The sequence below is a fragment of the Drosophila erecta genome, unplaced genomic scaffold (genome assembly GCF_003286155.1).
Source record: "Drosophila erecta strain 14021-0224.00,06,07 unplaced genomic scaffold, DereRS2 tig00000279-arrow-arrow-pilon, whole genome shotgun sequence".
NCBI classification, from domain to species: domain Eukaryota; kingdom Metazoa; phylum Arthropoda; class Insecta; order Diptera; family Drosophilidae; genus Drosophila; species Drosophila erecta.
This window is the reverse complement of record NW_020825216.1, coordinates 824,195-849,757: the sequence shown is the minus strand read 5'-3', so window position 1 is coordinate 849,757 and position 25,563 is coordinate 824,195. Positions and strand designations below refer to the sequence as shown.

Genomic DNA, 25,563 nt, shown 5'->3' with positions numbered 1-25,563 from the left:
ACTATGTTTTGAGCATCCGAGTTTGCTGTTTCTATAGTTTTGGCTCTCAGTGCTGCACAGGCACCACAATTGGCACTCAAGTTGAAGTGTAGGATACAGATATGGATGCGCCGGGGTTGTGTGGGGTTGCGAAAGGTCATGAGGAGCCATGTGCGGGCGAAATCCCTATTTAATTGGCCTAGAATTCGAATCATCTGCCGCACACTTACATTTACATACACGTCTGTATACGTATGCGAGTAGTACAAGTGCGGTTAAAATAATAGCACCACCATACGTGAAATAAACTGTAACAAGTTTGTGCTATTCATTTCGAAAACTATCTCACTTTACCATAATTCGGTTACTTACTGGCTATGTTAAACAATCTTATTGGTAACTAAAATCGCCACTATTATCTTCACTACAATTGTAGATTATATACATATACACACATACGTATGCAAATATATTGTGGATACTTTTGAGGGGTCTTATCGATTGCCTGGAATTCCCCACGGCGAGATAAAGAGAGAGATGGCGTAACCTGAAGTTTAGCATCTCTTTTTCATCGCCATTGGCATTCAGCTGAGGCCAGCTAAAAAATGTGGCCGCAATAAAAATGAAACAAACACAAATACCGTGGAAACCCATGCAGAGCACAAATTGAAGGCACAATATTGGGGGGAAAAATAACAATGCTTAAAAGGGCATTTTCAGGAAGCATTCCAAAGCATTCGATAACTCATTTTGGGTTCAAGTGGCCGAATCGATTGCATAACATGTACAGTGGTCGCCCGCTAAAATGCAGGCGATTGTATTTTCAGGATTTACAAATTTTAAGCTACTTCTTTTCATATACATGTCGAAACTAATCGCAATGAAATATTTTTTTTGTTTTTAGGCATTTGCAGCTTGTTACAATATATGTATATTGGCTTGATTAATATTAGTGTGGTGATATATTTTATGTATGCCATTTTAAATTGCCCTGCGAACTTCCCCAGGGAAACCTTTAGTTTCCCAGTGAGCTGTACTTTATGTACACACATTTCAATGACTGCGCGCACTTTTCCCTGCGATATTGGTGGCATAGCAATGCCCCATGGAATTCCATGCTCCCTCTCGCTCTACCAGCTGTCTCGCTCGCTCGTTCGGGCTGTCCTGTTTCGGGGCGCAGGAAATTAAATGGGCGCCATGGATTTCGTTTCAATTTTGTTTTTTTTCCCCCTGAAAAGTCGGATTTTAGTTTCCCCCATTTGGGCCACTTGACTGCTGTTGAAGCGAAACATATTGGCAGCGGCATATGGGTATATTGTATGTCCGTATAAGCACTGCCACGCCCCCCTACGCCCCTACGCCCCTACGCCCCTTTCGCTGTCAGTGGCGGCGTCAGTTTGCATTGAAATGTGTGCATTCGAGATGCATTCTGACAGTTTCTGATTTCCGCTTTCCGGGCAAAGCTGCTCACTGCCTTTATGACACTGCACTAAGCTAACAACTAACGCCCTTTTCACGTCGACGGAGCCTGTGAATTTAATGCTGGCTGGTTGGAGGCTTAAATACTCGAATATTTATGAAGCAATGAAGCTTATTGGGTTTAACTTCGTATCAAATATATTTAGGGATTGATAAAATATCAGTGGTATATGTATATCATCAAAGATATCATCATCAGATATCATCTAAGTCATATAACTTGTGCGTTAAGTGAAACTATTTTTCTAGTCATTTGGAAGTTGGCTTCGGCATTTTTCGAAGTGTATTTTTGCACTACCCGTTAACTGCAATATGCCAACAGAGTTTTCGATCCGTTTGTTTATTCGTTCGACTGCACTTCAGTTGCTCGTTGTCGTTATTCAATGTGTTCAACTTTATTAACCGCAGTGCCCTATTTTTTGCTCCCTGTTTGTTTTCACAATCCAAGAATCCGTTCTGGTGTGAAGAACTTAATTACTCAACTCTCGCTCGGTTTTGAGCTGGTTTTTCCTTTCCGCTGAGTAGGCAAACAAGCGCAATTCGATTTAGTGGCCCTCGGATCGGAAATATCCACACAACGGCATTAAAAACCGACGTCTGAAAAAATAAACTGCACACTGAATGGAGTTTCTTCTCGGAATAAAATCATTTCCAAGGTAAGCACATTTATATTTCAATAATATGGTCAAAATTCTAACTTCTTGTCTTTTATTTCAGAATTCGCCGAAGTACGACACGATCTCGAGGGAATATTTAGAGGGCCTACTAATTAGCGAGTAAACCCTGCAGGATGTGGGAAAATACTTAGTCATTAACGCCGAAAGAATATTTTAAATAGATTGACATGCAGAGGATAAATCTTAAACTAAAAGACAGTTAGCAAACTCAAGGAAACTGAAATATTTATAATATTGCAATACGAGGGGAAGAACTTTTTGTTGATATGATGTATTAAATATAGCTATTTTTGATTGTAAAATGTATATCTTTCCCATTGTGATAATCGGCGAAATAGAGCAAATGAATTAAATATAATATAAAAGGCAGATTAGATCTTTGTAATGATATCTGTCTCACACAAGTATGTTTATCTTTGTAGGTAAACAGTTTTTCTGAAAGGAAAAAATATAATAAACTAGTTTAAGATTTTATATTGTAATTCATGTACTAATGGTGGCTTATTTTCCATTTCAGATATACAAGAATTCTATGAATTGACATTATTGGATGACTCGAAGAGCATACAACAAAAGACAGCCGAAACCTTGCAAATTGCAACCAAATGGGAGAAGGACGGACAGGCAGTCAAAATAGCCGATGTGAGTAGGATTGAATCAATATATTCTATATATACTCTATATTGCTATATATACTGTTTAGAAACCCTTGTGTTTGGGCTAAAATTTAGTGCTGGGGAGATGTGAATGAATAAGTAACCCCAACTAGAGAACTTATCTTCATCGATCTTAGATTTTCATTTCAACATCATTACATACTTACTTATGCATCTACCTAGTTCATAGTTAGTCATCATCTATACGCTGCTCCAGTTTCACTTTGTTTTCCTTACTTTTCCGTACTTTTTATATTTCCTTCATAGTGTTACAATTTTCTCTATTCTGAAATGTTCTTGAATCTAGATGATTTTTTCAAATATATTCTTTCCCCGTTTTGCGTGTGCCATTTGAGTTTCCAATTCTTTCTTTCAAGAGTGCATTTTCTTTGATATATATCTGTAGTGCCCGAGTTTTGGCCTGCTCCTCTTCGACTTTGATATACCCTTTATTAATCTGTTCAATCTTCTTTATTAGACTTTGCCTTATTTACGACTTTTAGCTACTCTGGTTCTTTAACTATGCCACTAAGTATGCAACTATATATTTCACCTTGTTTTTAGAGTTTTGCTTTCAATTATTTAAGTTTCCTATGAAACCCGTGATTATTTCTAGACCCAAGCTCAAGTTCCAAGAGCATATACTTTCCGTTTCCGTCGTTGTTCGCATCTCACTCGATCTGCTCTACTCTATACTGTTCTCTGTTCTTCTCTTCTTCCACTCCACGCCTACAACTAATACTACAACTAATACTACAACTAATACTACTACTATTACTACTACTCATGCTACCACTAATACTACCACTTATACTACCACTTATACTACCACTAATACTACTGCTATTACTACCACTAATACTACCACTAATACTACTACTAATACAACTAATACTACTATTAATACTACTTATACTACTACTACTACTACTACTACTACTACTACTACTCTACTACTACTAAAACTTACTATCCCCGAAAATCGCACAGTTTATCAAATCTTCAAACCTAAATCGCAATTGCGCCTATGAGTTTAACAACGACGCCTCATCCAATCAAACCAACCAATCAGCACTCAATCAGAATCAGATCGCGAATAATGTGAGTGCCCAAGCGCAGGCCGAGGCCCTCAGCAGAACATTTAAGAGTGAATTGGAAGAGATTTTGGTAAGAAACGCACTGCATACATCCCATTAAGATCATAATCAAATGCTAAATATCCATCTGCCATCGCCACGAACTCAGGGCTAAGTTGTTCAACAATACCGATGGAAATCATTTAACATTTGTTACAATTTACAATCACCAAGTTAGTTTACTGCCGACTATAGTTACCTATTTGGGTATGAGACCTTACACCACTTGAGCTGTTCTGAAAATCTCAGTAAGGCGAATATATAGGCTAATATCCGTGCCATTAAGGTGGAGCCCCACTTAGCCCCATGCATGCAGTTAATGCAAAAAAGAATCGAGAGCACAGCCATTAGGTGGCCCCGTAGCTAATTGAAATCTCTTGAACATGTCCCAGGATCCAAGCACGCGGCGAGTGGTTGGAAATGGGCGGGAGTGGTGCTCAATCCTCGAGAGCGAGGCGGTTGAATGTCCTTGCGCCCAGATGTCCCCTCAAATGGCTGCGGCCTAAGTGGCTGTGACAACCGTGGCACTGTGGCACTGGGAAATTAAATGGATATGGACACAACCCCTTTCAATGGGCAGGCTGCAATCTATAGGGTATCAGTTAAATTGGCCTTAGAAATAAAACACTGATGTTCTCCCTACCAAGACATTACAACATGTATATAAGTATAAAACTCCGAAATTGGGAAACATTAGATGGTAGTCCCAAGTCGTATCCCTTTCGTTTCCGTTTGAGGTGATTGATGTTGCCATACTATACCTACACATTAAAAAAAAAAAAATAGGGAAAGAAAAACGAGGAGCAGACACAAAGGCTCAGATTTCCAACCTTTCGCTTTCGCCTGCCGTCCCGCTCGCACCGCCTGTTGCCGTCCCACTTGCACCCACGGCCCGCGCGGCAATTTACTTTGTTTGTTGTCCTTTCGCGCCCGCATTGTTGTTGCTTTTTGTTGTTTGTCGCCTGGGACATGCGTACTAAAAATCGGAGGGTCGTCATGTCGTCGAGTCGTGAAATTCAGAAATCGTGAAATCGTGAATTTGGAACGGCGAAAAAGCGAAACGTGTACGAAAGTACACGTCACAAATCGGGCAACGGTAAGCGATAGGCGGTAGACGAACGGTAAGCTGTTGGCGGCTACAGTGGGCCCTCGCAGTTGGAACACCTTGTGTTGCATTTCTATGCACGCTACTTAAGAATTTATTCAAAACTGATGAAACAAAAGCCACAAAGAAGTGGACTTACCTTACTTTTTGTTGTTTGCTTGCAATATTTTGTGAAACGTTTCCCATAGCGAGGCTCGACTGCACCGCTTCGAAAAATCCGTCTTGGGTTTGAAGGATGCTGCCGGCAAATGTTTGTTATCAGTGCTAACCAATGAATGATTGCCCAAGGTTTCTATTACTTATTTCGTTTGCCGCTCTCTCTATTTTGTTGCCAACTTTTTTTTGTATTGTGTTTTTATTTTTATTTAATTTTTTTTGTTTTTTTTGTTTGGCCGCGCCGAGGCAGCGACGCCGGCAGCGACGTCAACAGAGGCGGTAACACACGAACACACTCGGTTTTTGGCGAACGGACATGGACCCGTGGGTCTGGCGTGGTCTGGTCTGGTGTGGCATTCCTCTAGGGGGTGGTGCTGGTGGTGGTGGCGCTCAGGGGGCGACGGTGGGTGGCGTGTGGCGTATGGCAAAGGAAAAACGGCAGCGGCAAACGGAACGGCAAAGGCGGTAGTAACAGTCGTGCCGTTGACGCGTCGAGTCGCACAACAATTTTGCATAGCGGCGCGTGACTGTCTGCTTCTCACAGTGTGTGTGTGCGTGTGTGTGTGTGGGTGCGGGGAATACCCTTTAACCCTCCAGACGCTGTTTAACCCTCGTTAGCCGTGGGCAGGCACAACACACAACAAAATATAAACGAAAAACACCAACACTTGTGCTTCACAATTCGAATCGTTTTTGTTTGGCATTTTGCTAAGAAAACTTCAAATAAAGCTATTTAATGCCCACATATCTTCGAAATAGAAATTAAAGTAGCTTATGTTCTTCTTTTTTTTTTTGTGTGATCAAGTCCATATTTCTGTTTCCACTTGGCGTTGTTATCAGTCGTTGGCCCACTAATATTTTCACCAGTTTCCTTCGTGTTCCTCTGCCACATGCGTGTCCATCACTCATCGACTTTGGCGCCAAAAAAGCAAACATTTTACATAATTGAAAGACAGAATGTACACATCAAGTGGGGAAACAGAAAAGAACGAACAAGATACACAAAACAAGGCCCAGTTTGAGGCATTGCTAGGTGGCAGGAGAACAACGGGGCGGATGAGCAACATCAGGCATGCTTCCAAATATTACGTATACGCCCCACGTGCCCAACAGCAATCGCTCACCAATTAAAAGCACCACCAGGTGGCACAAATGAAAAGTGATTAAGCCCGCACAGCCGTTAATTGAGCCATTACTTTAATTAATTGCTGGAATTTGTGATATTCACAGCCATACGGTTGACACGTTTATGTTTAGTGTGAAGTTTCGCACAAAATGAATACGAATTTTGCGTATGCTAGAAACTATTTAGTTTTCAAACCATAGTCTCGATGAACAAGAATACATTTGCTTGAACTCACCGAGCCCTTTTGGTTTCCCTGCTATTTTCCGATTTTTTTCGGTTTATTTCACTGCCACTCGCCGAGTTTTTCATTCATGGCCGTCTGGCATTGGAAAACATCGTTAAAGCAACAAGGAAAACAACATAAATGAGACGAACAATATATCAATCTATTTATTTTGGCAGCTCGCATCGCTTGGCGTTTCTTGCGTTTCTTTCATGCCAAAAAGCGCTTTGGATTTTGATTTCCTCTGCTAGTTTCGAGAGCATTTTCGTACCGCTGGCCAAATCTTTTGAATTTAGAACATCCGTACATGAGAACACATGTTTCTCCGCTCCGTCTGTAAACAAAAAGTATTCGGCATTCGCTTTTTGGACCTTGGCACACACTCCATAAAAATCCGATGCCCAACGAACTTTCTGCTCCAAAACAATGAAAATCTCACTAAAAACCAAATTGAAAATGTGAAAAATCATCTGGAGTTGCTGTTTTATATCTGAACATTGAAAATACCAAAACTAATGAACAGATCATAAATAATACATTTTGAAATGTAAATATTGATTCTGGCTGAGTGATCACAAATCAATTTTCTCTCAATGAAAACCAAATAAACAAGGTTGGCAGAAAATAAATGATTATGATTAATGACTCATGGCAAGTTTGGAAAATACTCAGCACTACCAAACGGAATCAGTTAATTCCGGTTAATAAATTGTATGTGTTCCTTTTTCAAAATATTCACCAACAAAACACTTTTGCTACAAAAAAGCATTCTATGTACATATGTACATATGTATACATATGCTTTTGTCCCATTTGTGAGCAGCAAATGTGGAAATCGCAAACAGATTTTTATCTGTTGTTGTGTGTGTGTAACCGGTGAAAAACAAACAAAGACAACGAGTGTGCCCATTTCAATTCCATTCGTTCCAGCTTTTCCGTTTTTCCGGCTGCTTGCACCCAACTTGTTGCTATCGCAACTCTTCAGTGGAAAAGTAGACATCCCATTATACTGTGCTGAGTACTTTGCGAAATGCTTTTAAGTTACAGCACAGCATGATAATACCAAAAATAATATATTAAAATTAATATACAAATTAATTCAAAATAAACCAAACAAAACGAATTGTGAATACATTTAAGTGTTACACATACCAAGATTTTTCAACTATTTGAAATTTCATTTTTAAGATAAAATGAAACGCACAAAGTGAGCAACTGAAAACCAGCCGAATCCCACCGATTTAAATAAAACGAGAGCTTTATTCGATATAAGTACAAAACTAAAACATATCGCGGGGGAAACTTGGACACGACCACACTGTGAAAAATGATCGACTGGGTGTCGATAGTGCGACATTCGAGGCGCCGCTTTTCAAATTATGTTGGCTCGCGGTCGCCGGTGCGAATGCGTCGACGTCGACGTCAATTGACGGCGCCGCCTCCCCAACAACAGCAACAACAACAACACCATCACCACCAACAGCAACAACAACAACAGGATCAACATCAATCCAGGGAACGCCAGAAAAAGGATAAGGATAAGGAAAGGGAAAGCGAGAAGGACAATGAATCGGGGGGTGGTATCGGTTCGCGATACGCCTGCTGTTGTGCCAACGTAAGTGGGGGGCAGGGGCGAAGGTCGCGCAGCTTCCTATCGATATATAAAAAGCGATTCTCGATAGGCATAGCGGTTTTGAAAATATGCACAGATGTAAGGCTTAAATATAAGTTAGCTGGATGGTTGGCAGAATCTTATCATGAGCAGTGGCCAACAATGTGGCCATTAATAATAACATCGATACACTGATCGATTATTTCGATATTGACACTGATCGCGGTCCCTTTGGTTTTCTTTCGCAGAATCAGCGCATGCGCATCGAATCGGATACGGAAAATGCCAAGGAGCCAACGGCCGAGCAGCAGCAGCAGGCGCAGCAGCGCAGTTCCCGCTCCCCGCAGCAGCAGAATTCGCAGCAGCCGCAGCCGCAGCAGCAGCAGCAGGGATCCAAATCTAGGAGCGGGTCCCAGACTGTAAGTTCCTGCAATTTAATCATATGCTCCAACAGCCTCAGCTGAAAATCCCTGCCAGCAATCACAGATACAGATACAGTCACTCACACAGACATACCCAAACGCACACCAGCGCAAGCGAGTCCTCGTGAGCCTCCATCCACATCAACATCAAAGCCAACATCAACACCAACAACAACACCAACATTACCAACTTCGCCTTAACAACGGCAATCAAGCCAAAATGCTTAAGCGCGCTTTCGAGTCCACCTAGTTTTCCCTACCATTTTCCCGGCGTGAAGAAGTCCTCGAGGGCGACCAGCAACCAGCTTGCGAAAAAGCCAAGGAAGTGGAAAACAGCTGGCTGTGTAATTAGCCCCTGCCCATAAAATTCATTAGTTCGCATTTGCGAGGCTGCTCTCATTTTCCGCACTTCCTTTGGCGGTTGCACAAAAGAATCAAACAGGCTTTTAACGACAAATTAATTAAATTCCAAAAGATATTTGATTGGTTTGCTCATATTTGTTGTATATTTCTCCAATCACAAAATTGAAAAATTCGGTTTTGCTACATATTGTTCTTAGCTAAAAAACAACATAAGCCACATAACGTATCTCTTAAAGTAAATCGCTAGATTAAGCTAAATTTAATACATTTTATTAATATTTTTTTAAAGTATGGAGAGACCGACATGAGTACAAAGATACCACCTTTTACTACCATTCCGTAGCTGTATAATAAATACATTGCTCTAGTTTTCTGTTAGGAATCGATTCAAAGTTCGAATTAAGTGCCATATTCAGACAACATATGGAATTTGAATTCGATTTTTTAAGTTGCATGTTATACTGCAACCGCATTTTAAGCTTAATTATTCATGTGGCACGGATGGCGCGACCGCCCACAATTTTAAATCGCCAATGGTGAAGCCAGTGTAATTGGGAGCACGCCAGTGTATTTATCCGCCTTTATACCATTTTGCCCATTTTCCTGCCTTTTTAACGAATCGTTACTTACTTAAGACGCTTAAGGCGCTCGGCCTCCTCGCTTTTGTGGGCCAAGCGTCGCCCATTTCCGTTTCCGGTGTGTTGTTGTTGCCCGTTGTAGCTAACCTGGCCAGAAGGCAAAAGTACATATAGAAACGAGAACGGAAAAACTGCCAACGGCGGGCGTAACACATTTTCTTTATATTAAAGCATACGATGTTTATACATACTAAGTTTTTAGTGCACGATTTTGTTTGATTTGTGTTTAGAAACGAATGAGGTACATTGTAAAGAAATATCTAAGCAAGCATATTTATAATTTAAGCTTAAGTTTCATGCATGTTTTGGTTATGATTAATGTTTTAAGTTGCCAAATAAAATTTGATTTTGATTTAAGAAACATACCATGTGAAATCCCATTAAAAATATACATACATTTTGCGCTTCTTATTTGACTTGTTTGTACGTTTTTATTGCCTTGATGATTTATGGTTTGTATTGACTTATATTTTACGTTTTCATTATGATTATTTCTGCAGGCCAAGAAAACAATAGTTGGATTAAGACATTTTATATATTGATCACGTTTAAAAAACAAGCTTTAAAAAATTTTACATAAGTGTATATATATCTAGTATTTTTTGGTATAATTCGACGATCACCATGCGGTCACTCTGTTGCCAATCGATAGGCCGAGCTAGCTGCAAAAATCGATTCTAATAGTTGGGTGTGTTGTTTTCGTCGCGTTCGGTTCCTCGCTTAATTTTTTTGTTTGTTTATTTTGTTTTGTGCAATAAATATGTGAACACAAGTAATTTAATATGAGTGAATTGTTTATGAGTCATTGGCACTGCATTACCAACGACGGTGACATATAACTGGAGTGTGGGAAAGGGAGCGAGCATCGCCTGCGCAAGCGATAACGATAGATAGCCGCCTATCGATCGACACGGAGGGGAAAAATGCCAGCAAAACAAGGAGACTGAGAGAGAGAGTGAGAGAAAATTGAAGTCGGTATACCGAAAAAAAAAGAATTCGCTCTCCCTCTCTCGCACAGAGTGTGCGTACGTGCGTGCGTGTTAGTGTGTCTCCGTGTGTTGTGTTGTGTTTGTTGTTTCGGTGGCGGCGACGGCCTCTTTTCAGTTTCCCGATCGCTAAAACACAAACAACACGGCCGTGCGTGCGATTTAAATATATAGATGTTTAAAAGTAAACCACTAAGTTCGCAATTGTGTGCATTTTCGTTTGTCTAGTGCAAAAAGTTGGATAATCACAGGCGGCAAATAAAATAGTAACGAATCGAGTTCAAGAAGAAGAAGAGGAAGCAGAGGCAGCAGCGCCGGCATTTGCCCGTGTGTTGTTGTTGTTGTTTGTGTGCGCCCGTAACTTTAACCCTTGAACCGCCATAAGAATAAGAAACAAGTATAACAATAAGTTATAAAATAAATTAAACAAAAGCCGCTGCGATATGACAACGAGGAAAAAGAAGCGCGACGGCGGCGGCAGCGGCGGCGGATTCATCAAGAAAGTCTCGTCGCTCTTCAATCTGGATTCGGTAAAAATCGGTCCTACTTACTATCTATTATCATCTCTGCGTATGTATGTAAAATACATATGGATGTAGATATATTGCCAACAAGAAAAATATCTGTTGGATATATGCACATATGTAGGAAAAGCTGGGCATCTGCGCTCTATATAGTGCGCGATGATTCCATGGTTTATGGTACCCTCTACTCGTCTTAGGGTATACTACGTTCATTGAAAAGTATGTAACATGTAGAAGAACTCTAAAGTATGTATATTATAGATCAGGATTATTAGCCAAGTCAATCTGACTACGTTTGTTACAAAAAGCTGTTTATAACTTAATCCATCTAGTTCTTCACTGTCTGAGTAACGGGTATCTAATAGTCGCGAGACACGACTATAGTGTTCCTCTCTGGTTTTCAAAACAAATTCGCAGACGGACTGAAAGCTAGCCGATTTTCCTCGATTCAATAGCGATATATGTATGTACAAGTGTGCGAACAGCTGGGGGCATGATTTTAGTGCCAAACTTATGTACTTCTATTACTTTCGTTTAAATGTGGTGCGATGTAAAAATGCGCAAAGTTCCCAAAAAGTTGAATTGCTTACGGCTTACTTCTGCATTTACCTACTTACTTACGCAGCTTTTAGGATTTCTTTACCTTTCAAGAATCGTAAGGAATGGCATGCAAATTTACCCAATTATATACAAGTTAATTTTTCCTATTCAATTGTGCACAAAGTTCATTATAACGCCTATGTTATTGCTATTGATTGGCTATTTACATTTTTTTCCCCGCAACTTTCAATAGGAACTATACTTTTGCCCTACACTGTGCGCACACTCGCACTCACACAGTTGGGTGCGTTGTCATCATTTTGGCGTCTTTGCATTGCCTCCGCAGAAAAAAAAGTAATAGAAAGAAAAGACTCCTTCGTCTCTTTCTAATGCTTCGATCAACGGTTCTTCTCTTGCTGGATTTGTTATTGTACTCAGCACTCCTTTTGTTGTTGTTGTTGCGGCTGCTGGTGGTTGCCCTTAATATTCCGCACAGGCATACTTGTTGTTGTTGTCCCCAATTCGACTCGCCCTCTCGCTCGCTCTCTTAATTTTTGACAGAAACCGTTTTATTTTCGTAAATTTTGCCACCCACCAAACAATGGAATTTACAGTGGACACTGGCTAAATGAGAAGGCTGCATAGGTTAGAAAAAGGAATTCAAGCGTAGAGCAAGTTTAGTCACAGACCATTAGACCATTAGACATACAACTATTTTCCCGAACATCCACTGTTAAATCGAAGGTGTTTTTCTCTGTGCATCCAGTATATCTCACCCGATTTTTCCGCAAAAACTTATAAACACATCACGCGTCTGTCGGCAGTGGCAGCAACAAATGGACGCGAAGGACAAGTTTACATATTGAACCATAATTTTAGTACTACCCACCGCTCCCTGGGGGCCAGAATAATATAATAATGGAATATGGCTTTGGATTTCCGTTTCGATTTCGTTTCCCTCGCAGGTGTTTCGACCACGACCACCACCGCGATCGTTGTCACGTCCCGTCCGATCTCATACAGTAAACCCCCTGGGCATTTTGCCAACATTTCTATACTCGATTTGATCAATGAAGTGCAACGCAGCTTGACGCATTCAAATTTCTCACTGGCCGTGGATTATTTGCGGATTATTAATAAGCTTCATACATGCATATGCATATGCTTATGCCATAATCTTCGGTTCGGCGTTTTATGTGGAAAGGGGTATCAGTAGTCTTTACGCTTTTATGCGGATTTCTCACGCATTTCTCCTGTGACTCAAATTTGTTTACCGTGAGCATTGGGCCTCTGGCTTTTCTAGTCTCTATAATCTGTTTGCTGCTCACTAAAAACACTGAAATGTTGAGCTATTCATGTTTATGATCACATATTTGAAATGTGATTTATTTTTGGCATTCTGTTTGCATTGGCGTAATGAAAAGACTTTCTAACGAGCCTTCAACATTGCTAGGGACTATTAACTATTTTTCCTATTCGTTTTGGCCTTGAAAAGCTCGCATGCACTTTGCATGCAACGCGAGTAATCGAATAAGCACTTAAATAGACTATAATTTAATGATTCATTTAATTTGAGGGTTTGGCATCTCTATTCTTTTATTAACTGAAGGTGCTTTCAGCTGCAGTTAGAATTCTGTTTCTGTTTCAGTTTTCTTACAATGGCTTAAGAATTTTATCGTCTGCGGTTCGGTTTTCCGCATTTTCAGTGTGCTTGTGGTCCCAAGCATATGTTTATCATAGATAAGATAAGCGCTCCATATATGTGTTATGATTTGGCTTTAGTGCCAGCTACTAATTTCAAGGGTGTGCAACTTTACAAAAAAACAAAAAAGAAAAACAAGGCCTACGAAAAAAAAGTGTAGAAGTAGGAGAAAAAAAAAACCGATTGTAGCTCGTTGGCCCCGTTAATATAGCGTGCTGTTGTTGAGGTTTTTTTTCTTTCGGTTTTTTGTTGCTTTTTTTTAGCTTGGGGCTTAGTTGGCTCAAAGTCTTGTGTGTTTGTCCCAACACGGCCCTGCCCCCCCGCACATTCTTGCCCCATTACCACCATCCGCCACCCCCCTGTAAAAACGCCCGCTCGTATTAAGTGAGTTCCGATTGTTAACTTTATGATGTAATTTTTCTTCTTTTTATAATTCTTTTTGGGCTGGAAAAAGTGTAACCAGAGTTGTCAGCGGAAGCAGAAGCGGCACGAACCTGTTAGCCTAAGTGCCTGCGTACAGTGTTTGCCCGCTAATGGGTTCTCACAGATGTAACACGTCTTTTGCTGTAATTACACACATTAAATTATATGAAATGAGAATGGGGAAGCGTTAGTCTGTCACGTTTTTATGTGCCCTTGGTTCATATGAGTTCCATAAAGTTATAAACTTTTTTACATATGAATAATCGCATCATATTCATTAATTCTAATCATATTGTAATCTTTAAATAGAAAAGCATAGCGAGAGTAATCCCCTTTAGCGACGCAGCACTGTAGCTGCAGCAGCTAGTATCCTCCAGCGATTAACCCAAAGAGCATATTAATATTTTTAGCCCGCCTGCTTAGGCTCCCTAGGCGAACCACTTGACTTGACCCACTCCCAGGGTTAATTGGCAATTTTTCGCTAGACAAGAGCGTCCGATATGGGAATTTATGGGTGGGGTTATCTGCAGCGGGGGCTGTGGTGGGTTAAGTGGGGGAGGGGGTTGCGTTGGGGATTCGTGGAGCGACGCCCACTTTTGCAGGGCATATGTACATCGTCTTGGGGTTAATGTTGCTGTCGTCGCCGCTTGATGAATTCATTTACACTGGGCTGCTAATCAATTGAACTCGTTTAACGATGCCGTAACCCGTCACCCCTCCGCCCCCCGCCCCTTAACCCACTAAGATCGCTGCGGGTTGTGCAAGCTCTGGTTTTTGTTGCCATTTTTAGCGCACTGTTGTTGCTTTTCATCCATTTGTTGTTTGTTTTTTTCCGTTTTCTTTTTTTTTTGGTTTTTTATTTTGGTCCCCTGTTAATTGCAACGAGAGTTTTGGCTGCACGGCCCAGTTAATTCAAGATATTTCGAGACTCCATTGCCATTGACACGATTTCCCATCTCCGAGGGTGAGGGTGCGCCTCCGAGGGCTTTGTAGGGTTAATACTGTATGCTAATGAGTCACTGAACCAATCGGAGATCCTCTCTAAACTTTTCTCTTTCACTTTCATCACCCTCTACAGATCCATAAGGCATCGTCGACAAAGGTAAGCCACACAGACGAATCCGAAAGGAGATTAAATTCTTAACCCACCTGTTGCCATGGTCGAATTCCACTTCATATTGCGCAAATCCATTTTAAAACAGTCGAACATCTTCACTTAAGATTCTTCACCAGAATGAACATATATTCATTTATTCTTCACCTGAAATTCCAACATTTTAGAAATGTAGTCTTGCGTAAATGTATATAAGATTTAATTTAAAAGATGCTACGTCTATAATTAAATATACATATATAGAAAATATTTGCTCCCAACTTCCTGCAATATGTAGTGAAATCGAAAATGGAAACGGGCCAACAAAATCAACGTTGTTTGTCGTCGTTTTAACTGCATTTGCATTTATTTGTGTGATCGTCGTGTGTTCGTCTCCGTTAATGTTGTTTTATGTATTCGCTACCTAACTGAATTATCCATGCAATGACATCACAAGTAGCTGAAAAGCTGAGAAATGCATATTTTTTGAAATTAGCTCGAAAGAATGTTTTTCGGGGCGTATTTCCAGATATATCGAGCAATAAATAAGCAATTCACGTCGAAACAAATGAAGCGCTTGCTGCATTTGTTATAAAGAAAGTAACTTAACGCAGCACTCGTGTATATAAGTAATTAACAAATTTGTTGCGCACAAAATGAGTTACATTTGTGTATTAATTTGGGTGCAATGGGTACTCAAAAAAAATACGTACCTCTAACCCAACTACATATGTAAGAACATATTTATAAAGTCTTGGCAAAAGTTCGACACGATCAAGATTATATTATCAAATAATAATATTAATGGCTGATATCCATAAATTCCATAAATGTTTGGAACTTGAATCAACTTACATGTGTTTATGTTATACGTAAACATATAACATATTTGATATTTATGTTATTCATTTGTGTACTCATATAACAAAAACAGCTCTCATTACATTTTCACTTCACAAAACACTAAAACACTTACTCACTCCACATTATTCAAATTATGTGTCCCAAACAACTTATCCCATTTTCAACCATTTTAATGGCCTCCGATCCTCTCCAGGTGAATGGCGATGACAGCTGGTTGTACGAGGACATTCAGCTGGAGCGCGGCAACTCCGGATTGGGCTTCTCCATTGCCGGCGGAACTGATAATCCGCATATCGGCACCGACACCTCCATCTACATCACCAAGCTCATTTCTGGCGGCGCAGCTGCCGCCGATGGACGGCTGAGCATCAACGACATCATCGTATCGGTGAACGATGTGTCCGTGGTGGATGTGCCACATGCCTCCGCCGTGGATGCCCTTAAGAAGGCCGGAAATGTGGTGAAGCTGCATGTGAAGCGAAAACGTGGAACAGCCACCACACCGGCAGCGGGATCGGCAGCAGGAGATGGCCGCGATAGCACGGCCAGCGGACCGAAGGTCATCGAAATTGATCTGGTCAAGGGCGGCAAGGGACTGGGCTTCTCCATTGCCGGCGGCATTGGCAACCAGCACATCCCCGGCGACAATGGCATCTATGTGACCAAGTTGATGGACGGCGGAGCAGCGCAGGTGGACGGTCGTCTCTCCATTGGCGATAAGCTGATTGCAGTGCGCACCAACGGGGTAGGTTCATTCACTACTGAAGGGTAGCTCCTAATTTGATTATTGTATATCTCCGACAGAGCGAGAAGAATCTGGAGAACGTAACGCACGAACTGGCGGTGGCCACGTTGAAGTCGATCACCGACAAGGTGACGCTGATCATTGGGAAGACGCAGCACCTGACCACCAGTGCGTCCGGCGGCGGAGGAGGAGGCCTTTCATCTGGACAACAGTTGTCGCAGTCCCAATCGCAGTTGGCCACCAGCCAGAGCCAAAGTCAGGTGCATCAGCAGCAGCATGCGACGCCGATGGTCAATTCGCAGTCGACAGGTGCGCTAAATAGTATGGGACAAACGGTTGTCGATTCACCATCAATACCACAAGCAGCCGCAGCCGCAGCAGCAGCAGCAAATGCATCTGCATCTGCATCAGTCATTGCAAGCAACAACACAATCAGCAACACCACAGTCACCACAGTCACGGCCACGGCCACAGCCACCAACAGTAGCAGCAAGTTGCCGCCGTCGCTTGGCGCTAACAACAGCATTAGCATTAGCAATAGCAATAGCAACAGCAACAGCAATAATATCAACAACAGTAATAGCGTCAACAACAACAGTAGCAGCAGCACGACGGCAACTGTTGCAGCAGCAGCACCAACAGCAGCATCAGCAGCAGCATCTTCACCCGCCAACTCCTTCTATAACAATGCTTCCATGCCCGCCCTGCCTGTCGAATCCAATCAAACAAACAACCGATCCCAATCACCCCAGCCGCGCCGTAAGCGATTAATTTGTTTATTATTTAACCGATCTTCTGTTGTAATTAATGTATGCTCATCTATGTCCCGGTCGAGGGTGTTTATCGGAGGTCCTGCGATCTCCTGGAATAAATGCACTTGTTCTGGGCCTCCATCACTTTGTTTCCTTTCTTTCTCTTCTATAACATTTCATTTGATATGACTTATGATTGCTATTATTTGAGTATCTAATTGCTATAATTGTTCCCACCTTGCAATTTTGTATCTCTTCCTATTAATACTTCATGCTCTGAGAAATTAAATTTCGGAAAGAACGTGGAACAAAGCGTACATCTTATGTTGCCCTCTTTTATGTATTTATTTATCTGTATTTAATTACCAGTTCATTTTTGCATTTGAATTGTTAATACTTTAACTTTTTTGTGCATTTGTTTTTGACCTGCGCGAGTGCATTTATGGAATACGGTCCAATAAAGGCACTTGAAGCGGGTCCATTTCCTCACTCCAATCCTTCCTCATGTACATCCCGTTCGGATATGTGCTCCTTCCAATATGTTCCTCCTCTTCCGGCCAAATATATACTGCTATTGCTGCTGTGCCAAGTTAATTTGAGGCTCTAGAAAAGATGGCTTTCATTTGCACACGCTGGAAGCTGCTCTCCCGCCCTCCCCTGTAGTCTCCTCCACCGCCATGCTGTTGATTTGAACATCCCGCCCTCCAAAGTTGTGCCTAGTGTTATAGAATTGTGTTCTGGATCAGACTATTATAGTCTGATCACCCGATCGTTGTTGATGTGTTGTGCTGTATATTAAGGTGTTAATAGGCGTTATTGGTGTGCCTGGGATCGTGAATGCCTGTGTATAGTGTGTGTTTGTGTTGTGCGGGGAAATCAAGTGTAATCTTCAGTTTCCGTTCTGTTGTCTTCCGTTTCCGTTTCCGTTGGCCTCAGTTTTTGTCGCAGTCTTTTACTTTAAACTGTTTCTTTCTCTTTCTCGTCGGTGCCAGCTGCCTCTGTCCCTTTTGCGTTTGTCTGTCTCTGTCTCTGTCTGGACTCCTCTGGACGCGCTGAATCTGCAAGAAAACATTATATTTCTCAAGGCATTATTAACCGCTCTATCTCTCTCTCTCTGTCTCTGTCTCTGTCTCCCTCTTTATCTATCTGTCTATCTCTGTCATGTCTTAATAATATTAACTCCCATTCAATGTGCAACATAAACGACCGATAAACCTAAACCAAAATCACAAATTTCTGATAACAACCTAGAGCCCGGCTCGCGATACGCCTCTACAAATGTCCTAGCCGCCGTTCCACCAGGAACTCCACGCGCAGTCAGCACCGAGGATATAACCAGGTGAGTGCCTCGATCACTGTGCTCTACATTCAGGTATTTAATGATTTAATAACGCAGAGAACCGCGCACCATCACCATCCAGAAGGGACCGCAGGGCCTGGGCTTCAACATCGTTGGCGGCGAGGATGGCCAGGGTATCTATGTGTCCTTCATCCTGGCCGGCGGCCCAGCGGATCTCGGCTCCGAGCTGAAGCGTGGCGACCAGCTGCTCAGCGTGAACAATGTCAACCTCACGCACGCCACCCACGAAGAGGCGGCCCAGGCGCTCAAGGTCAGTCAAAGCCAAATACCACATGAGCGTAAGGAACCACATCGAACAATTGTTAAAATCGTATTATTATTTTAGACTTCTGGCGGTGTGGTGACCCTGTTGGCGCAGTACCGCCCAGAGGACTACAACCGCTTCGAGGCACGCATCCAAGAGTTGAAACAACAGGCTGCCCTCGGTGCCGGCGGATCGGGAACCCTGCTGCGCACCACGCAGAAGCGATCGCTGTATGTGCGCGCCCTGTTCGACTACGATCCCAATCGGGATGATGGATTGCCCTCGCGAGGATTGCCCTTCAAGCACGGCGACATCCTGCACGTGACCAATGCCTCCGACGACGAATGGTGGCAGGCGCGGCGAGTCCTCGGCGACAACGAGGACGAGCAAATCGGTATTGTACCATCGAAAAGGCGTTGGGAGCGCAAAATGCGAGCTAGGGACCGCAGCGTTAAGTTCCAGGGACATGCGGCAGCTAATAATAATCTGGATAAGGTGAGAGCGATGAGTAATATTTACACAATGATCTTATTAACCATTTGCATTTCGGATCTACCAGCAATCGACATTGGATCGAAAGAAAAAGAATTTCACATTCTCGCGCAAATTTCCGTTTATGAAGAGTCGCGATGAGAAGAATGAAGATGGCAGCGACCAAGAGCGTAAGTAGACCAAGTCAAGGGAAGCCAGCAGTCCGACTCTGTCACAGTCTCGATCGTTCTTCGGAGATGGCCAATAATGGGAGAACATCAAGCAACTCTAACTCAAGGCGTTTTTGGTTTAGTCCTAGGCTTAAGGCTCAAAGACTTTCTCTACTGAATTTCTGTCGGAATGAGAGTGTGTGCGTTTGGGTGGGTGTTTGATTGCCTTGTGGGTGTGTCTGTTCTGCTTACGATAAGGAGATATTATTGTTGCTAAAACATCTATCGCGATGATCATCTAAAGCTCACTGTCAAAGTCCTTGCCCCGTTTTTTTCTTCTATCCAACGGAGATTTTTCTTAGTTAAGTCTTTCAAACCGTAATAAATGTTTTTTATGTTAATCATCCTAAGTGTACGTATCATAAGATTCAGAAATCTCGTTAAGTACTTTGTAACTTGTGGGCATGAAAGGATGCAAATTTAGTTTACACACAGGAAACATTTGATAAGAATAGTCATCAAAAGCTTTAAGTTCTTCATGTCCCATTTCGTTGTGTTTTATCTCCTGAGTTGGTGTTTTTAATTTACTAAATTAAATTAGACAAATGTTTTGTTTGATGTTTCTGGTTTAAAAGACTTACCCATTGCCCCAACCGATTTATTCCGTTTTGTTTTATGCATTTTATATGATTTACATTTCTGTTTATTTTCATATGTTTTCCCCACCGAAATCCGTGATGTCCCAACACTCATTCTACACACATTTACCAAATACTGGATGAACCGATCGGATCCATCGATGAACCGACGAATCAACCATACTGAAACATACACATACCCACACATTTCCTGTCCCATTCGATATGCTTGGATGTTGGATGTTGTATTATTTTGTGTGTGCCCCGATCCCGAACTATATGTTTAGCCAATGGAGTTGTGAGCAGCACCAGCGAGATTGACATCAATAATGTCAACAACAACCAGTCGAATGAACCGCAACGTAAGTGCCGACTATGTCAGGTGAAAATGATTCCAAACAGAGCCGAAGCTGGCGGTATAAATGTCGAGATGTATCCGCTTGTAAATGTATCCAGGTGTCAGGGCTTCTCAGATGGTCTAGGCTTGGTTAACAATCACACACACAACACTTTGTAAACGAATACACCCATACACATATTAGACAGTAAGCTATAGTCACACGATCTTACTAACAGTTAGTCCTCGCGGGGAGTTGTATAGCTCATGGCCATCCATCGTGTATATAGTCTTGGATTAAGCTAAAGATAATTGTATCTGTATCCGAAGAGTGTTCTTCAGCGGCAGGGTTGCACGTTTTACATCAATGTACATCTTACGATACATCATCAACAGCCCATCGAGATGAAACCAAGTTGATTTCGTTATTTAGTTAATTTAAAAAGCTTTTCCTCCCGCAACTCTCTACTGACAGTACATTTATCTTCTTATCGCTCTTCTCTCTATCAAAAATATCCAACCTTAAATCTCAGAGTCCAGCTGCTTTCATCAAATAACTACATCACTACGACTCTAATAAGTTTTCTGAAATCCAGCAACAACCTTTAACTACTTGCCATCCTGTTTCCTATTATAATACACACAGAAGAAGAAGGAATATTTTAATGGTTTTTACAACCTACAAAAATCTTGAATGGTTCTTATATTTCTTAATTGGATTCTAAAGGTTGTATTTCTTAACCAATAAATTAAAGCTATCTCGATGCTAAAAGTACCATTCAAGATGACATTTTTAACTAATTATAATAATATATAATGTTGTGTCTACGCAAATGAACCGATTTCAACCGCTGTTCTGTTTTAAACTGACCAAACATATCTCTTTCGATTTCTTCTCTTCTGTTTTCTCTCTTTTCTCTTCCCTTTCGGTTTCTCGTTTGTTTTCTCTTCGTTTTCTAGCCTTTATGCTTTGCTACACACAAGACGATGCCAATGCTGAAGGAGGTATGTACTCGATCAGATCAATTTACCAACTTATACATAACAATCTATCTATTATATATCTGAGTAAATCCACTGAACATAAAGAAGACATAACAAACATTTAACCATGCTAACGTTCGATTTTCATACATAGAAATGCATTTGCTGTAAGATCTAACACAGTTTCAGCAGAAACACATGCGATTAACCACTTACCTGCATATATACATACATAACATACCTATTTACATACATGCATACATCAAAACATCACACGTGATTACTGTTCTTTGATATTTCGTTGGTTCCTTTCGAATTTTTGGTTTTCAGCGCTTTTTATTTGCATCAACATACTGTTCAATCTGTACATCACATGTATCTGGCGATCTCTACTCGTACATCCACTCTCTATCGCTATAAATACATGTCAAGATTCTCCAAATACATATGTATAGCCCACTATCTTCTATATATCTAACCGCTCCGCAAGACTATTGCGGAATAAATGAATAGTCCAAATGTAACTTTCGAAAGAACTCTATCATATGCATGTAAATGTCCATTAAATGTACACTAAATGTATAAAGAAATTTGAAAAAAGGAAAATGTTTGATTATGCCAAATCGGATGTACGCCTGATTTGCATAGGATATCTGAATAGATCTGGCCGTCGACACAGAAAGTTGTACAGGAAGACCATACATCAAACCTCCTTAGAACATCACTATGACCTTCCAGGGAGAAGATCTCTGTTTTGTAGGGATTTCTGTTCTTCTTTTAAGTTAATACTTCGGACTTTGGACAGTAATCAAACTATACACCATTTCGATCTCAAGTTGCTGTTCCATTATAATCCGCTTGTATCACACGTCGTGTTTCAATGTTGCCACACTCGATGCCATGTATACTGTACATATAAATGTAAACGGAATGGCGTACTTGGTGTGAATACAGAACAGATCATCATACAGATACACCACCCAGCTGCAGGCAACCGAAATAAAGATTTTCTTTGACAATTCTCAGTTCGGGATGCACACGAAATAACCATACTCGTACACAGGAACGGAACTCGCAACTAAACTCCCAATTTCAAATCCCCCCATTTTCTTTTTCGAGTTCCATATTATAAGTTCTCAGTCAGCCACAGACAGACAGTACAAGACATGAGTAAATGGTGATTTCGATTTCGATTTGTTGTTAATCCTTTGGTATTTTTGTTCTTCTTTTACATTTAACCCCTGTGTCTGTGAACTACTTTGAATTCTTGTGTTGTTTGCCTACTACTCAACTACTACCAACCAACCAACCAACAACTACAACTACTTCAACAACAACGACAACAACATCTACTACCGTTCGAATCTACTACTATTCTACTACCGATTTATAACTGTGCGTAAAACGCAATCGCAACGTCACTCCATCTCTCTCTCTCTCTATTTCTCTGTTTCTGAATATATATGAACTATATATTTTGATGGAACTACACAAAAACTACACATATCCTTAATTTGTAAACCTCTGTTTGACTCACAATATTTTCTCTTGTTCTTAATACACAATATCCCATATAACACATATCAATATCGCTCTATATACAAATATTTAACTTCTCAAATCAACCAAACAAACCGAACAACAACAAAAAATTGAAACCAACAATATGACCACCGATATATATCTCTGTATACATATATATTTGTTATAACCATGCGCTCACGAACTGCGACTACAACCAACTACTAAATTCTTCTAAAACTACGCTATCATCGCTATCGACTAATCACTGCTCAGGCGAGATTATCTACAGGGTGGAGTTACCCGATATGGAGCAGATAACTCTGATCTACTTGGAGAATAATGATGCTGACTATCGTAAGTCGAGCATCTGAACAACCAACAATCACAAAAAAATATAAAACAACCACAAGAATCAACAGCAAAAAAAAAGCAACAAGTCTCTTCTCTTTTTGTAATACTAGTGAAAAATACAACAAAGCTTATGTGTTCCTCTACTTAAAAAAAAACCGAAAGAATGAAAGTTAAATATTTAGTTATGAATACAAAGAAACCAAATTTTTGCAAAATCTATTCCTCTTGGTTATTTTTTCGTTCTATCTTTGATTTCTGCCTATCTCTTGCTTTGTCTCTCACTCATGCTATCTCACTCCATCTCTCTATCTGTTTCTATCTGCTCTATATCTATCTCTATGGCGCTTTGTCCCAAGAGAATACATTTGAAAAATAACTTTTTGCAAAGGCTTTTGGTAGATTTTGTTTCCTTTCTTTCATTAAATTCATTTTGTGTATCGGAGTATTGGCTAATAAGCCAAAAACTCCACTCTTGCTAGTAAAACAATTATTTTTATATTATTTAAGACCATGCAATTGGTGCATACAAACTCTCTTCAAGATTAAAGTGAAATTCCAAATCCATCCATAAAACTTCCTCGGACACATCGTGTTTTGTTAATATTAGACCTTATAGTTTATTCATAAGTTCTTCAACTGTTGTGAATTGTTGATAGTTGCGTAGAATCGAATGATGATAGCAAATTTTGTGAACCCACCAGAATCACTCAACTGACACACCCACACCCTGTATCGTTTGCCTATTTCTCTTCTCTTCTTTTTTTGTTTTTTTTTTTTTTGGTTGCCACATTGCGTAGCATCACCCGAGCAGTAACAGAAGTTAACCCATGGATCTGGACAGATCCGATCCACCCGAATGAGCTGAGCCTAGAGTATACTTTATCCTTCTGCCTGGATGGTTGTTTGTCCCAGTCCTTTTCTTAGTAAGCCCAATCACACCTACTCACCTCGTCGACACACGTCTCTCTATATGAATACATATATAGAGTTCTAGACCGATTCACATTCAGTTGGTTTGTTGATGTTTTCATGTATTGCTTGTATAGTGTCGTGTCTTTTGCATGCGCCACCCCAACCAAACCACCGCAAAATCAGTTTCTGTTTGAAAGAATTAAATCAGATATAGTACCGCTCCCCGAAACCTTTCGTCTTAGAGTTCAGAGATAATTGTGAATTAATTGCGGGTTGAGATGAAACCCAGAACAAAACCCAACCAAAAGTGAAACTGAAATAAAGGAATTGTACAAATCGAGGGAGTTTTATTTGGCTTAATCGATCAGTTGTTAATCCACCCCGTAGCGTTCAACGTTCGTGTCTCTGTAAATGAGTCCCCAAAAAGTGTTGATCTGTGAGTTCTACAAGGCGACAAGTGAGTAAATCCCATAACCCACCTGGTGAAGAGGAAGTGCGACTGCGTTCCCAAAAACCTCAGCAGCCAAAAAAATGAATAAAATCCAATACCCGGGTTCATCCAAAGACAAGTTAATCACCTAAGCTAGTTCTAATGATCTATACATAATTATACACACTCAAACACAACAATCGACACACAGATTTTGATTTCATGTTGTCCAAGTTTTTGTGTGCCATGTATGTAACATCATGATGTCATGTATGTAGTATGTAACCATGTAAGACAAGTCTGCCGACTATCTGTTAACTATTTGCTCGTAGATCGCCTGCTCTATGTACTATCTACATATTTATCATTCCTATATCCTATCTATATGTATATGATCCAAGACATACATACATAAGTGTAGTTCTTTGATTACCATTCCACATTTTGCATTTACATTTGGATTTGTTTTTGATTTCGTCATTACGTTTCAAATCATTGTATTGTACCTTTAAGTTTTAAGTGACTTCTTCTTAGGAACCCCGATTGAACATTGAACATTATTTCCTTCGAATGTTTCCTTTGCTCGATGAATAAGTTATCCACCAAGCACAGTGAATGCTTGATAAGTAAAGTATAACTTGACAAGTGTTGACTGATTTTTTACTCTTTTATTTTGCCAATTCATTTTGGAATATATTATCCTCTGAAATTTGTTGTACATTTTTGTGTGCGAGAGCTTTAATTAAACGAACCTAACTTAGAGATGCAAAATTTCTCAAATATACCCTTAAATTTCGTAGAAAACAACTGTGCCAACTAGCTAAAATTAACCATAGTATACACATTTTCTAATCCTTACTGACATGCCTTGATCTTCATGGATCTCTTTAAATATTAACTTCCAATTGCAATATTGACCGATTTAGAAGTTTGTTTGTAGA

The 25,563-nt window shown here is 40.6% G+C and overlaps 1 protein-coding gene across 17 annotated transcripts in view; it reads left to right on the top strand.

The window, feature by feature from the left end:
* LOC6551603 (disks large 1 tumor suppressor protein) overlaps positions 1 to 25,563 on the top strand; it is a 37,344-nt gene that overhangs the window by 9,127 nt on the left and 2,654 nt on the right. For 3 of the 17 annotated variants that reach the window (XM_026982954.1, XM_026982953.1, XM_026982955.1), the window contains exons 5-16: positions 2,653 to 2,777; positions 3,782 to 3,958; positions 8,398 to 8,568; positions 15,898 to 16,449; positions 16,509 to 17,208; positions 18,453 to 18,540; positions 18,598 to 18,811; positions 18,887 to 19,300; positions 19,365 to 19,467; positions 20,372 to 20,446; positions 21,382 to 21,426; positions 23,203 to 23,283. In XM_026982954.1, coding sequence (XP_026838755.1) covers positions 2,653 to 2,777; positions 3,782 to 3,958; positions 8,398 to 8,568; positions 15,898 to 16,449; positions 16,509 to 17,208; positions 18,453 to 18,540; positions 18,598 to 18,811; positions 18,887 to 19,300; positions 19,365 to 19,467; positions 20,372 to 20,446; positions 21,382 to 21,426; positions 23,203 to 23,283 — 2,745 coding nt within the window. Of the gene's footprint in view, positions 1 to 2,652; positions 2,778 to 3,781; positions 3,959 to 5,620; positions 5,734 to 7,725; positions 8,153 to 8,397; positions 8,569 to 10,194; positions 10,401 to 10,786; positions 11,089 to 14,825; positions 14,850 to 15,897; positions 16,450 to 16,508; positions 17,209 to 18,452; positions 18,541 to 18,597; positions 18,812 to 18,886; positions 19,301 to 19,364; positions 19,468 to 20,371; positions 20,447 to 21,381; positions 21,427 to 23,202; positions 23,335 to 25,563 lie in introns of those variants that run through there. The other 14 variants (XM_026982957.1, XM_026982961.1, XM_026982960.1 and 11 more) reach the window with 14 other exon arrangements.